This window comes from Vipera ursinii (assembly GCF_947247035.1).
Source record: "Vipera ursinii genome assembly, chromosome: Z".
In the NCBI taxonomy this organism is placed as follows: domain Eukaryota; kingdom Metazoa; phylum Chordata; class Lepidosauria; order Squamata; family Viperidae; genus Vipera; species Vipera ursinii.
The window spans coordinates 64,366,346-64,382,734 of NC_139517.1; the positions used below are offsets into that span (position 1 = coordinate 64,366,346).

General features: G+C 40.3%; 1 protein-coding gene across 10 annotated transcripts in view; it reads left to right on the forward strand.

Moving 5' to 3' along the window:
• The window catches only part of TPK1 (thiamin pyrophosphokinase 1), a 474,010-nt gene that overhangs the window by 30,318 nt on the left and 427,303 nt on the right, over positions 1–16,389 (forward strand). For all 10 annotated transcript variants that reach the window (XM_083378309.1, XM_083378313.1, XM_083378310.1 and 7 more), the window contains exon 2: positions 2,457–2,528. In XM_083378309.1, coding sequence (XP_083234435.1) covers positions 2,486–2,528 — 43 coding nt within the window. In that variant the 5' untranslated portion in view covers positions 2,457–2,485. The remainder of the gene's footprint in view (positions 1–2,456; positions 2,529–16,389) is intronic.

Sequence of the window (16,389 nt, forward strand, 5' to 3'; positions counted from 1 at the left end):
CCAGTCCCCTAATCATCTTTGTTGCTCTTCTCTGTACTCTTTCTAGAGTCTCAACATCTTTTTATATCGTGGTAACCAAAACTGGATGCAGTATTCCAAGTGTGGCCTTTTCCTGATTTTGTAGATTTGTCAACTTACAGGGGTATGAAGGTATATGGCAGTTCTTAATATTTCAGCCACAACTATGAAGTCCAAAATCACCAGCTCAATCATGATTTCAGGATTGTTTAAGTTCATTATGTCTTTTCAATATTTCTTCCTGTTCACAGTTTGATAGAACTACAAAAGAAGTAATTAAGTATGGGCTACGGTTTCAGGAGTTAATTAAGCCTGTTTCTAAGGTTCCAACGCTGATATCGTGCTATTTTGGGGTATTTTTTAATAAGTTGGCTTATTAAGCAGCTTGGAAGAGTTATGATGCCATCACTTGGCACACTGCCTATAGCAAGAGGCAGCATAGATCCAGCCTGATACAAAGTTCTGAGAAATTGACTGCTTTTCTCATCATGAAACACTCTCAGTTGATATATTTGGGAAGAGTTCAGGAAAGATTTCATTTTGGAGGACATTTAAGGGATTGTGGGCTGATCAAAACACAACAGAATTCTTTTTGTGATTTGCCATGTTTGGGAGCCATTCAACAGTATGTACATTGGCATTGAAGAATATGACTAAAGAGATAGAACAGCTTTTCTGGTAACCAGTGTCCAGTATTAGTTCTTTTAAGTCTGATCAGTAAGGCAGCCTCATTTGTTTAAAGTATACAGCTATTCCTAGATGATTTTGATCCTTTGGGGGAACGTGATGCTATAGATTGATAATTCTCCATACTGTTTTTGTTTTGAAGATGTCATCTGTAGACTGTTCCTTTCTTTGCACAAACAGTTCAAATGCTAGTGTTAAAAAGATCCACATTTTTATTTATGTACGGAAATTCAAAGATAGACATTACTGTTTGTGCAGTCAGTAAGCATTACCTGGCAGCAAGGTCTGTTGCATATTCCTTTGCATTTTATGTGTTCTGCTCCTCCCTCAGAGAAGAAAAATTATTGAAGAGGTACCAACTATTTCAATCCCAGCAGCATAAAAAGCTGAAAGGGGCAGGGAATTATTCTGATGACTTTACTTTTCATGCAAAGAAGAGGAAAATTCCAGTAATTGGTGTTCAGAGTTCTGATTTGACAAGCAAATTCAGAGGGTCATATCTGTGATATAGATAGTGTTAGAAGAATAGGAAGAATTTTTCTTTTTTTAAATCAGATTTATTTACAGATTTCTCATCCAGTAAATGAATCAGTCCATAAACCAGGATTTGATCCATTGTGATTCTTCTGCTTCTCCACTCCTGCTGCCTTAGAGTCTTTCAGTAATAAAGATGTCTTTTATCCGGTTGGCTGACTTAGGTGTTGCTGGGAGCCCAAGACAGATACCATAATGTTTCTTCCTTTTGCCAATATTATCCAAACAAGTGATAGGAACTTTCCCTTTCTTCTTTTGCCCCCTCCTTGGTTTCCTTAAAATCCTTAAATTCTTCAGGGAATTTAAAACTTCTATAGGTCTTTACAAGTCTTTAAATGTTTTAAGGAGGCAATTATACTATCAATTTGATTTAGTGGTTAATGTACCAAGCCAGAAATCAAGAGATTGTGAGTTCTAGTTCGGCCTTACACTGGGAGACTTTGGGCCAGTTATTCTCTCTCAGCCCAGCTCAACTTGTGGAAAAATAACAGAAAGAAAAAAGATTAGATATGTCACTGTCTTGTATTATGTATAAAAATAATAAAGGTGGAATAAAAGAAATCTTTAAAAAAGGGACAAGAGGCAGCAAGCACATAAAATTTCATGTTAACTGAATGCCACCCGGCTGCTCCCACACCCCCACCCCTCATTTTTGCTGGATATGCACATGTTCTTATTGCCAGCCTCAATTATTTGATTCTGTTAGGCTCTTGCTTCTTTTACTGCATCTATTCTTTCTACATTACTCAGTATCATAAAGGATGAGAAAGGTGGTGTCATGGTTTATTTATTAAATAAATAAAAATAAATACATTATTCAGTTTTGACTTCAGGGAACAACTTGTATTACAATCGATATTTACCAGTTAAAAATTGAACTCTAATTCAATTGAGTGTTACATTTTTTCTGCTTCTCTGGAAAAAAGATTTACAAAGCTGTTGAATTGTAAATTGCACTATCTATCAATCCAGTTGATGTCAAACATACTTCACATTAATCTCAATCTGGAATGGGTTTTTGGCTATGTGCTGTATGTAACAGTCTCTAGTTCTCTATAAATCAGCTTTATGTGTATAGTATTTTGTAGCTACTTCTGAACTAATCTTTTATATAAATATTATGCTCTAGGCAGGATTTAAATATAGTTAAATTAGTTGCACTAATAATTAGGTTTTATGAATTGTAACTTATAACATTTATTTTGATTTCATTTTAGTTTTAAAAGTCCACCCCTAATAAGCTGCTATGGAACAGGTGTGTACGCCATTGGAATGTCTACTTCCTGCTGGTATAGTACCTACTACTTACTTATATATTTATATATATATATATATATATATATTCTGTCTTTAAGAGTTAGAACATACTGTAATGTTTTAATTGATAGTGGTATGATTTTGCACTATTTTGAAACACTGATAATGCATAACTGAATCATACTTTAGTATAGTATATTAGAGAAGAGTAGAGTAGAATAGAGTATAGCTTGAAACCAGTAACACTGTGATCAGCTGAGAAGGACAAATAGGCACTAAATTAGATTTTAACTTGGAGGATCTACATTAGTCCTAATGATGTTGCAAGCAAGAATGCTATCATTGTACCAATTGCTGCACTTCTTCCCAAATCTGTGAATCAAAATATAGTCTTCCCTACTATTGCAGAGCAAAAGAGATTTGGGAAATGTGATTGGCCAAATGAGATAGTAACATAGCAGAAATCAAAATAGAAGAGACTCTAATCTAGCTTTTCCCAATCTGCTGGAAGGAACCTGATGGGAACTTCTAGTCCCTAAAAATCTAAGGTTCCTCTTTTCCTAAAGACCTACATTTTAAAGTTTTGAATTCCATTATTGAATGAAAACAAAAGCAACAAGTGAGTGAAAAATATTACCCTGTAAAATAACAGAATGGTGATTTAAAATAGAAGAATATAAGCAGGCATATACATAGAATGAAGGCTGTTGCTAAGCACATTTGATTTGTGCTTAGATTGTAAGCCGCCCTGAGTCTTCGGAGAAGGGCGGGATATAAATGGGATTAAAATAAAATAAAATAAAATAAAGAAGAGATACCAAAGGGCATAATTAAGAATAAACTAAGAAAGACTTAAACCGAATAAGGTAACCAATTAAAAGTATGGGTTTTTAAAGATAATTAAAGAACAAAGATTAAACACCTCTGTGGGAAAAGTTGTTTATAGCTCCATTGTTTGAGAATTGGTAGATTACAAGAAATAAAGCTAAGAGATCTCCCATTATTTTCTTATTTGTTTGCTAATTGAGCATGCCTTGTTAAGCTATTTTTCTTTTGAATGATGAGCTTATTTGTCTAAAATCTGATTTAAAGGGGAATTTCTTGTTTTGTCCTCATATAAATCCAGCAGAAGTATTTGCACTTGTTTCACAACACAGATGCTAGTTTATTAACGGTGGCTACATTTTTTGTTTATTTTGTTTTTAAATATAATTAAAAATGCTGCTAAAACTTTCTATTGTTGGAGGCCTGGGTCATCTCTTTTACTTGAGGCTCCTCACTGGATGTCCCTGCTATCACTGATTCAGTGAATGGAACCCACAAGAGAATCTTTTCAGCAGAGGCTCTATGGCAGGGGTCCCAACCTCTGGTCCGTGGACCAATACTGGGCCGTGGCATGCCAGCAGCCAGTCTGCACAAACAAGCAAAGCTCCTTCCACAGGATGCAGGCAGCACACAAAACTACGTACCCTCTGGTCTACGGAAAAACCTCCCTCCACAGAACTGGTCCCTGGTGCCCAACAGGTTGGGGATCTCTGTTCTATGGAATATTCTCTGGAGAAAGTTCTCATTCTTCTCTGCAGAAAAATGTACAATGGCCATTAAAGCCACTGGCTTCTAACAGTGGACAAAAACTGAGTTTATTTACCACTCTTTAATCCTGAGGAGTTTGATGACTTTCATCAATTTATTATTTTATTTTTATTTTTTGCTGTTATTTCATTTTGAAATTTATACTTCCTTGGCAATTACTTTGAAAGTATGAAAAGTGTAGTGCATTGAAAGGTAAAGGCAGAATGTTTTAGATTAATTTCATGACCAATGTTCAATTTAGTTTCTGCCTGCCTGTTTTGGAATAATCCTCTCCTAATTTTGGGTACCACAATGTCCAGTAACTGATATTACTGGGATATAATATTTCCCAATTACCTAGTTTCCTGGCTTCTTGACAAAGTAATTCCAAGGGGGTGGGAGAAAAGAGAAAGGGAGTTTACTTTTCTACTACATACTCTTACTTTTTAAAATAATAATTTTATTAAAGTCACCAAAGTATAAAGTACAATTGAAATTAAAATAGTGGGAATATGGGAAAAGGGAATAATGTGGGGTAAAAGGGGAAAAAAAAGAAAAGCATTGACTTCTGATTGTTTTTTTGTGCAGGAGAATAAACTAACAACATTATAGCCTCAACTTTTTACTTTGACTACTAGCCATTTCTAAAACAACAAACTTATCTAATCAGCAAAACCAAAAATCAAAGTTTTATTTTTTTATCTTAAGCACAACATCCAGAAGCAGTTTCCAAGTAAAAACAAACTTGGATATATTCTTTTCTTTTATTAGAGCAGTTAATTTAGTCGTCTCTGCTATTTCCAACCTTTTTTAAGCATTCATCCATTGTGGGAATTAAGTATATTTATTTCCATTTTTGTGCATAAACCATTCTTACTTCTGTCATCATATATAACAGCAAAGTTCCAGATTTTAAAAATATTTTTTATCCAGTAAACCTAAAATAAAAGTCTGATTTAATTTTTATATTCACTTTAAGAATCTTATGCACTAAAATATGAAAGTTACCCCAGTATTTTTTTTTATTTATCATAAGTCTACCAAAGACGGTAAAAAGTCTTTGGATTTACATTTCCAACATACGTTTGAAATTACCACAGGAATTTTTGTCCCTCCAGATTTTCTGAGTTACTCATATAGGCCCATTAAATGGATCTGCTGTGAATTGAGGTTCAGCAATATCTGGAAGGGCAAAAGCATTCCCACTGCTCCCAATGTGGGACCACCAAAATTACCTTTCTGAAAAATAAACAGCAGCTTATTTTCAGTTGTCTCTAGATGTGCTTTGATTCTAAAACTTAAGTTTTGTGACTAAGATAATAAATCCATTGAAATGATTGAATTATTCAGTCCATCAAAAATAAAGCTTTTATTTAAATCTTTTAATTGCACTAATTTTTCTTCAGAATGGTTAGATTTCTATTTCCATTAAGTTTAATTGGAGTAAAATGAGTAGATAGTGTGAGCTGACCACTCTAGGGTTTCAAGTCTTTAACTGAAAAGCATTTAAAGCAATTTGTTTCATTTTCCAAATTATTGGCCTGTTGCTGCTATTTTACTTTGTAGAAGTGATAACACAGTTCATTTAATACAGTCATTTACTTTCCTAAGTTTTAAGTAACTAGAATATTTACAGTATTCATGGATTTCTCTCCTCTCCTCTCTTCTCTTCCTTCCCCTCCCCTGCCCTCCCCTCCTTTACATATATGCACCAGTCATAATCCAGAAAGGTCTGTTCAAGAACCTAAATGAATATTAGCATATTTAATAGCTTTTGTGTCATGGTTCCGACAGACAGAGACAAATAAAGCAGAACTCCGAGACTTGGAAATTCTTCAAAGAACATGTTTATTAGATAGAAAGTATCAGCATGTCAAAAGTGAAACCAAGTCTGAAGACACAGGTAACAATTCCCCAATACAAAGTTAAGAAATCCCACCTCTAAAGCTATGCAAGCAACAATGTTCCCTTCACAAAATGCCCAGCCAGCAGTCCTGGGAGCAGCTGATGGCCTTTGACTAGCAAAGCACCTGGCAACCCCCCCTTTCAATGTGTCATCTGAAAATGAATAGAGAAAATGGCCACAGCCATGCTCATTTTCAAAGTTGACAATTGGCTCCCCATTAGAAAGAAGGAGTCTCCTGCAGGGAAAAAAGCAGGTTAATCATTTCCTCGAGGCTTGTGATAAAACCTCTTTATCAATCTATCTGCTTTCACATTTATACATTTCACCCATGTAGCTTCTGAAAGGGGGTAACCTTTCCACTGAACAAGGTATTGTAATCTTCCCTTGTACAACCTAGAATCAAGAATAGGTTTTATTTCATAATGTATCTCCCCCTCTACCACCATTGGATCCTGTGGCTTCTTTGGGACAGGTGTCAAAGAGGATTCTGACAGAGGTTTCAATGGATTGCAATAAAACACAGGGTGAACGTTCCCCAATGTGACAGGGTTAATAATTTTAGTGATTGGAAAAGGACCAAGGAATTTTGGCCCCAATTTTCTACTGGGTAACTTCAATCTCAAATATTTTATTGAAAGATAAACTAATTGTCCAACCTGAAAAGGTTTATGAGGGGAGCGTCATTTATCAGCTTGATGTTTGTAAACCCTGGTAGCTTTGGTCAGTGCCTTTTTCACATTCACCCACCCCCCCTGGAAGGATATCACCCCTTGGTCCAGAGTCTGGGAAGTAGGAGGCTCCTGTGGATACTCAGGCATGGGCACAAAGTTTCAACCCATTACTATTTTAAATGGGGTGAGTCCAGTGCTACTGTGCACCATATTGTTGTAGGCTACCTCTGTGAAAAGCAAGAAGTCAGCCCAATTGGACTGATGGTAATTTACATAGCATCTGAGGTACTGTTCCACCATTGTGTTAGCTTTCTCAGCAGCTCCATTAGTATTCAGATGAAAAGCTGATGATAGCCCCTAGGAGGAACCAATCATTTTAATGAACTCGCTCCAAACTTTTGCAGTAAACTGGATCCCTCTGTCAGAAATAATCCAATTTGGGGCAAGCAAGCGATAAAATGCACCTGTTTGGAAAATAGATCAATTACAGTCTATATTACAGTGTTCCCATTGCTCTCAGGTAATTCCACTATAAAATCCATGGCTATCTCCTCCCAAGGTTGAGAGGTATCTGCCACCTGCTGCAACAAACCTAGTGGTTTTCCAGGACACTTCTTCATGGCAGCACAAGTGGCACAACTCTTAACATAAGTCTCAATGTCCTTCATTTTTGGCCACCAGAATTGGCTTTGCACCAGATGCAATGTCTTTAAAAACCCAAACTGATCTGCTTGCTTAGCGTCATGACTCCGATGCAATGCCTGGAGCCTGAGGACATCTGGGATGTATAACTGGGAACCTTCCAAGCTAGCCCTCCCCTTAAGGTTAATTTAGATTTGTTATCTTTAAACCAGGCATTAGTCTCTAACTTCTTCTTTAATTCCTTTAGCAAGAGATCGTCAGGAGTAGCAGGGGGTCTCTGGGTGTGTGATCTGGTTGTTATTTGAGAAGCATATTGCAGTGGAGGAATAATGTAGTTAATTACTTCCTCTTGGTTGTTCTTGAACTGGGGCATCCTAGACAAGGCATCAGCCAAAAAGTTCTTACCTTCAGGAAAATATTTTAAAGTGAAATTAAAATGGTTGAAATACTGAGCCCACTGAACTTGCTTGGAGGATAATTTACGGGGGGGGGGTGTCTTGAGAGCGTCCAAATTTTTGTGGTCAGTCCATATCCTTGGTGGAGCAGTGGGCTAATGCCTCCTTAAGTAACACCAGCTGCCTGCAATTAGTGCAGGTTCGCGTCCCACCAGGCTCAAGGTTGACTCAGCCTTCCATCCTTCCGAGGTAGGTAAAATGAGGACCCAGATTGTTGGGGGCAATTAAGCTGACTTTGTAATAATGCCGCTTGGGGTGTGTGTGAAAGCCCTAATAAGCAGGCATATACATAGAATGAAGGCTACTGCTAAGCTTGTAAGCCGCCCTGAGTCTTCGGAGAAGGGCGGGATGTAAATGGAATTAAAAAAAAAAATCTCAAAAGGTGTTTCCCCCCTTCCAAGAAATTACATCATGTCAGCAAAGCCCAACAAATTGCAAAAGCCTTTTCCCCACAAACAACCCACCTCCTCTTAGTTAATTTCCAGGAAGTGTAAGTGCAAGGTTGTAACTCCTTTCTGTGATTTTTTTTTTGTAGAATGGCCCCCACAGCCATGTTGCTTGCATCAGCTTGAATGATGAATTGTCTGGGATCAGGGTGTTCAAGAACTGGTTCAGCTGCAAAGAGTCTCTTTATTCTTTTGAACGCTGCCTGGCACTCTAATGACCATTTCAATGGCTGACAAGGTCGGGGGTTTTCCTCTCCTTCGTCTGTTTTGAGTAAATCAGTGATTGGCATGGTTATCTTTGCGAAAGAGGGAATAAATTGATGATATAAGTTGGCAAATCCCAGAAAACTTTGAAGCTGCTTGTGGGTGCTTGGGGATTGCCATTCCAATACTGCTTTAACTTTGGCAGGGTTCATCTCTACCCCCTCATTCAAAATCCGATATCGTAGATAATCTAAGCGGGTCTGGTGAAATTCACACTTTGACAGCTTTGCATATAGTTTGGCTTTCAGCAGTCTCTTTAATACCTCATGGACCACGGTTGCAGAGTAAATAAGGATGCCATCAAGATAAACCAAAACCCCTTGTATGAATGATCATGGAGCACTTGATTTATCAATTGCATAAACACAGCAGGGGGGCCCTGCAGTCCAAAAGGAAACTCCCCAGTGGGCAATTGAACGCTGTTTTCCACTTGTCACCCTCCTTGATCCAGATCTGGTAATAAGCTTCTCTTAAATCCAGCTTGGTAAAAAATTTTCCTTTAGCCAGATGGGCTAACATGTCCTTCATCAGGGGGAGGGGGTACATGTTTTCCATGCTGACAGCGTTGAGGGATTTAAAATCCACGCATAATCTAAGAGGGCCATCTTTCTTTTCCTTGAAAAGCACGGGAGCAGCCACGGGTGATTTGGCTGACTAAATGAAATCCCTAGCTAAGTTTTTATCAATGTACTCTCTCTCAGTTCTTTCATCTCTTTGGGTGTCATAGAGTACATCCATGGTTTAGGGAGCTTGGCACCAGGCAGAATTTCAATAGCACCGTTTGTAGCCTGGTGTGGGTGAAGGACATCACATTTCTTCTCACTAAATGCTTCTGCCAAATCACGGTACTCAGTGGGGACAAGTTAAATCTCTGGAAGCTTTTCGGCTACAGTCTTTAGGGTTTCACCGGGCTACCCTTTGCATCTCGTAGATGGCCAGTGTCTTTGTTTTATTGTCAGTGTCAGGTGCCAGGGGTTTTGTCCCCAGTCTTAATTTCCACATTCCCTCCTCCCACCAGATGTTAGGATGCCACTTATCAACCATGCTAGCCTCAAAATTACTGCTTCGGTCATCTTCGAAACCACTGCAAAAAGTATAATTTCCCAATGCTGACCCATTTCCAAATGCACAGAGTTGGTTTAGGTGCGTGGCAGGGGCACCACTGATGAGGGACTTGTTGGCCTGCTCAAACCTCATGGCAGGGGTAACAGCTTGGCTCGGATTCCCAGTTTGAGCACAGTGAGTAAGTTAATTAAGTACCAAGTGCAACCCGAGTCTATTAGGACTTTCAAATTCATGTGAGCCCCTGTTTTGGGTACTATCAGCTTGGCGGGAATGGCAAAAAAGGGAATGGGCTGACTCATCATTGGGTCCTCCTTGCCTTCCTTGTCACTTTTGTATGGTGCCGGCACCTGCTGTGGCTCGGATTGGGGTTTGGCTTTGCGCTTGGCAGGAGGTGAAGCTTCAACACCCAGGCCATGATGTGCCCAGTTGGTTTCCTCTGGGAGCTGTTCACAATTTTGCGGCCACGACTGGTGCACCTCTGGATTGAGGGTGAGGATGAGGCACTCCATAGCACAGTGACCCATCTGACTGCACTGGTAGCACTTGATTGGTGCCCTGGCCAGTGCTTGGGAGACATTGGTGGCTGCAGAGGCTTGGAGATGTTGGCCATAGAGGTGTTTTTCTTGGACATGTGGTGGCTTAGGTTTGGTAGTGCTTGACTTTTGGGAGCAGTCCAGTTTGATGTCCAGCATCACCGCCATATGGTATCACTCATGCAACAGGTTGGGAAGACCTTGAATGATGCAGGCTTGGAGCAAGTTGTGATCCAACTCTATTAGAAGTAGTTGATCAGTGACTGCTCAGGTCACTGCCCCAGCTGGTTAGCAACTCTCCTGAATTCATGGATGTACTCCTTTGTAGGGCGACCTCTTTGCTTCAGGTGGTGGATTTCTTTCTCAGCCAGTAGGACTCGGGATTCACTTTCAAGCTGACCCCTCAGTTGCTCTGTGAATAAATTAATGTGCATTTCAGAAGCCCCTTCATCATGGAGGTTGGTCAACCAGTCGGCCACTTCTCCCTCTAAATTTGCTGCCACAGCATTTACCATCTTAGCCCCATCCAGGTAGGCATAAGCGTAGCAATCTAAATGAGCCCATGTTTTAAGAAGAAGGTCAGCTTCTTGGGATCCCCATCAAAGGTGGGCTTGATGGGAGGTTGCTTGAACCTCGGCAGAGCCACCTGCACTGCTGCTGGGCTTGGATGGCTTGCTGGGCTTGGGAAGCTTGCTGACCTTGGGAGCCTTGGTGGTCCTGTGGATGTAGCCGAACTACTCTCCGGACTTCTCTTGGCTGGACTCCAGGACTGGCATCCCAAGGTCATGGCAACAAACTTAGTTGGGACACAAGGCTTGATATCACAGCTGGTGGGGGAGGGTTAAAGCAGCATGGACTCCGGCAGTTGGGCTGGAGTTCCAGTGAGGGCGGGAAGAGATGGGTAGTTCTTAGCATTTCCCCACACAGCACCCACCTCCTGGGCAACAGGGATTGTATCCCTCACCTCCAGTCAGCTGAACTTCTCCTTCAGGGAGTGAGGGGCTTTGGACTGGGGACTGAAATCTCCACTCACCAGAGTCATCCCATCCCATTGACCCCTTTCCTTTCTTGCCATCCGCAGATGAAGAACCCTGGGACGGCAGCAATAGGAGCTCCTCTCCAGCGGTTACAGGAGAGCTTCTGCGCTGAGGGGCAGCCTTGGCTTGGAAGAGGTCCATTAGGGCTGTAGCTCCTTCCTGCAGTGCCAGCTTCCCAGGTTGGATCACCCTGGTCTTCAGCTGAGCCCCTGTCAGTGGCGTCTCCTCGGTGGCTGGAGTGCCTGCCTGCGATCTGACCGCCTGAGTCCCGTTGCAGCTAGCAGCGGTTTCAATTTTCTCCTCCATCTCGAATCTTTTCTGAGTCTACCGCTCTCCCAAAAATGAGTTGGTTGGCGGTTGGAGCCCAGCACTCATACTAAGCTGTTTTTTCCTTCTGTTTGCAAAAAAGAACTGTGCTCTAGACTTTTGCATTCAGTTTGTGAATCCAGGCTCATTGAATTCAAGGATTCTTACATTTGGATAAGTAAGGTTATGATTTCCACTTTGTTTCAGTTATTTTGCTAGTCTTTTGGTCTTTGCCAGGTTAGAGGATGTTTCCAGTGAAGAGCTTATTCTGATTTTTCTTATACACAGGAGGATGCTTTCCAATGCAGATGCTTATCCATTGCAAGTGGAGAAAGTCAGAGATGAAATATCTATTTTCCTTGAAGTAATTTGGGAATAGCTTCTTCCCTTTCTACATTACTGTATTCTCAGAGAATGTAAAATTTGCCTACACTTAACCTACAGGAAAATGTATCTTTTTGTTAAATGCAGTGATTAAATGCTAGAGAGATTACTTTCAAGGCTGAGAATGGAGAAGACTTTATCTGTGTCTGTGTGTTTAAGGACTCGAATGATTCTCACTAAATAACAAGCATCATTAGCTGGATTCTGATGACCAATAATAGATTAACCCCTAGATGTGCATTTTCTGGCATATAACTTGCAATGGCACAGGAAGGAAGAGTTAATAGCATATCTGAAGTGCTTACTATGACAAAATTGATCTCTCATCCTGAATATTGAAGTGTTTTGCCTTAGAGATAAAATTTTAAGTTACAGCATGTCTAAATATGTGTGCTATCCCATTCACATGCAAACACACGTAACTGTAGTTTAATGGATTTTTAATATTCCCCAGTAACTCCCTTCACCAAAAACCCAGAACTGTCCCAATTAGGTCCAGCCACAAGCAGACCAATGCCAGTCCACAAAGCAATAACCAACAAGTCCACAAGGCATTAGAAAATTTCTCAATCAAAATAAACCCACCAGGCAAAATTAAATCCACAATACAAGAGGGCTCACAAGGCAAAAAAAAACAACAAAAAAAACAGAGTTCACAAAGCACAATCCAAGTCAAGGCATGGTGTCAGTCCAAAGCAAGGCAAAAACCACAATGACCAGAAAACACATAGCTAGGAAACAAACACATTGTTCCCAGCATCGCCTCCATCTGTCTGTTGTGCCAAATAGCCAGTTTCTGGTGCAGTCCATCAAGAAGGGTGAGGCTTTTTCCTCATGAGTAATCTGGCTGACCTTATCTGCTCCTGCCTTTTCTCTGTCCTATGTGTTCTTGAATTGGGTGCAGAAGGCAGTTTCTCTTCCAAATCACTGCTTTCCCCACCCAAAGCCTCAGGGCTATTCTGCTGCAGCTGTGCTTCAACCAAATCCCTCTCAGATGGCTGCTCCCCTCCTGACATGCCCGGGATTGGTTCATCCTGTTCCAAACTGACATTCAGAGAGGTATCTCGGGAAGCATCTGTAGGAGACATGACAATACGACTTGTGACTTATTTCCTTCACCAATCAATTTATCATTAATTTATCTTCAGACTGTTCATAGGAGTCAGACTTATTTTCAGAGAGCTAAAGGCTAATTAGTTGGCAGTGTAAGCAAGCATGGATCTTTACAATTAACAACTGCCCTATTATTGAAGGCCAGGACAGAATAAAAATATGAATTCAAATGAGAACTTCAAAGGTACCTCATTTTGATTTAAGATTATGAACAATTTCCAGCAAATTTAAAGCAGATGAATATTCTATTATTATTCTTTGGGGGGGGGGGTTGTTTTTGTTTTAAAAAAACCTCAGGACACATATTTGGTTCTCCCACATACCCTGTGAAATAGATTAAAAGGAGAAATAGTTATTAGCCTATAATCACTCAATCAGAATCAGAATAGAGCTGGAAGGGACCTTGGACTCCCTAGTCCATCCCCCACTAGAATGAGTTTCATTGCTGATTGGGTATTCTAGGTCTTAGCCTTATGTAGTAATCCACCTGTCATGATTATGATAGATGAGACCAGAAGAAATAAGAACTCTGAGTTATTTGGTTTCCTGAAAGAACAATTTTAATGGCTACATAATATCAGCATGAACAAAGGTGAAACCGAGACGAAGTCCCCCCCCCCAAGGTTACAAAGTAAAAGTTAAACTCCCCACCCACTAAATATGTAATAAATCACATTCTCCAATTAACACCTTGGGCGGGCTCTCTAACGGTAATTCTAGCCCGCGAAACACTTGAGTGATTTGACCTTTGTTCCCATAAGAAAGTTATTGTTTTGTCTGAAACAGAAGATTGCATCTTCCCTCCCATGCCCAAGCAATCCAAAAAAATGGCTGTGACCAAAAGGAGTTTTGTAGGTTTGACAGTCAGATCCCCTAAATGAGGGAGAAATACTGAAAATAAAAAGAAGTCAGAGTCAGTAATTAACCTTTAGGCTTATTTGGATGTCTATCATAAAACCTACGTGTTAATCTTCCAGTTTTCACATCAGTACTTTTCACCCAAGTGGCTTCTGATAGGGGATAGCCCTTCAAATGTACTAAATATTGCAGCTTTCCCTTATACAGCCTGGAGTCAAGGATTTGTTTTATTTCATAATGAGTCTCTTCCTCTACAACAAGAGGATCCAGTGTTTGTTTGGGAGGAGGTCTTATTGAGGATTCCCTAAAAGGCTTTGATAGGCTGCAGTGGAAAACAGGATGAATCTTCCCTAGGAGGGGAGGAAGCTTTAATTCTACTGTGACTGGGTTTATAATCCTTACTATGGGAAAAGGTCGAAGAAACTTTGGTTCTAATTTTTTACTAGGTAATTTGAGTCTCAATTTTGTAGAGAGATATACTTTTTCTCTGAGGAGCTCTCTTCTTGTCTGCCTGTTCTTTGTAAACCTTTGAAGCTTTGATAAGAGCCGATTTAGTGTTATCCCAAACAGTCTTCCAAGAAGTTGCCCATTGATCTAAAGTCTGTGAAACAGGAGGGTTCTTAGGGAGTTCAGGCATGGGAACAAATTCCCTACCAGTGGCAATTTTAAACGGAGTGAGTCCAGTGCTGTTATGCATGGTATTATTGTAAGCCACCTCAGCAAAGGGGAGGTGGTCAGCCCATGTGGTGTGGTGGTAATCCATGTAACATCTGATATATTGTTCCACTATACTGTTAGCCTTTTCAGCGGTTCCATTAGTGGATGGATGAAAAGCTGATGACAGTCACTGGGTGGACCCAATAAATTTTTAAAAATCTCTCCAGAACCTAGCAGTGAATTGCACTCCTCTGTCTGATATAATTCGCTTTGGAGCCCATCGAGTCAGTAGATATGTTTGAAAAACATTCATATCAGTTTCTTTGTGGAGGGGAGACCGATGCAGGGATGAAATGAGCTTGTTTTGAAAAAAGGTCAATCACAGTCCATATTACCGTATTTTCTCTACTTTCTGGTAATTCCACAATAAAATCCATGGCATTTTCTTCCCAGAGTTGGGAAGGATCTGCTGCTTGCTGTAACAATCCAAGAGGTTTACCTGGACGCTTTTTCATGGTTGCACATATTGCGCAGCTTTTTACATAGTTCTCAATGTCTTTCTTTAGTTCTGGCCACCAAAACTGTTGTTGAATCAAATGTAAAGTCTTTAGATAGTCAAAGCGACCTGCTTGCTTACTGTCATGATTGCATTGGAGAGCTTGGACTCTTAAGAGTCTCTGGCAGATATAGTTTTGACCCCTTCCAAGCTAACCTGTCCCAGCATGTCAAAATGGTTTTATTCGCGAGAAACCAGGGGTCAGTTTTTAACTCTCCTTTTAGTCTTTTTTTGATAGTGTTATCAGGTTCAGTAAGTTTAGTGTGTGAAGGATTCCCTGTTCTTATTTGAGAAACTGATTCTGATTGAGGAATGAAAGAGTTTATAATTTCCTCTGGACGGCTTTTGTATTGGGGCAATCTGGATAGGGCATCAGCTAGGACGTTTTTCCCCCCTGGAAGGTACTTTAATGTAAAGTTGAAATGGTTAAAGTATTGCACGCATCTGACTTGTTTAGGAGATAATTTAAGAGGGTTTTTTAATGTCTCCAGATTTTTATGATAAGTCCATACTTCAAAAGGCAATTCAAAAAAATGACACTATTATGTTGCAGGTTCAAAGAATTAGTCAGACGCTGTATGCTGAAACACTGTACTTTATTGCTAGTAACTGTAACAGAACTGAACTGAATAAACGGCTATATTCGCTCTATTTATACTGCACCAACTGTGAGTCTGTTAACCACTTAAATCAAACTTCAGTTCGAGCCAGTCTCAACAGCCAATAGCATCGAACTCTGCTTCCCGCTGGCCAGGCTCCACCGTCGCTGTCCAGCGCTCTCTACCTTCTGAACCTGTCAAACCTTATAACAGCTTGCATACATTGCACCCATTCCCCCTTTAAGACTAAACAATACTCATAATCCAATAACAACTATAAACATGCGTTCTTCTTCTTATTCACGCACAAAATCCACGAGATACGCCAGTGACTTGTGTGAATGATTAGATCGTCTCAAAGTTTCTCCCCTGTCCCATATGGGGAGAACAGACTGTCTGTTTTGTTCTGGTCCTCTGGGAGGTGTCACTGTGTCAGTATTTAAGTTAGGACCTACAGTCCACAATTCCTCAGTATCTGTTTGGTAGTCACTGTCAGTGTGTGTTGATGGACTGTCTACCTGTGTGCCAATTCCGGAACTATTTTCAAGTACACTCTTCCTTATTTGATCAACGTGCCTTCTGTGTTGTCTACCCTGCTCCACCCTTATAACGTAAGACAATGGACCAGTTTGATCAACAACCTCCCCTGGCACCCAAGGGTGACCTGAAGCATAATTCCTGGTCCATATCAAATCTCCATTGGTGAATTGTCTGTGATTCAGTGGATACTTTGAGTCTGCTGCTACTCTGTCTGGGTGTAGTCTGTCCAATTTTGTAATGAGTCTTTTTCCCCAGCGTAGTTCCGCTGGGTTCTTTCCAGTAGCTGTAG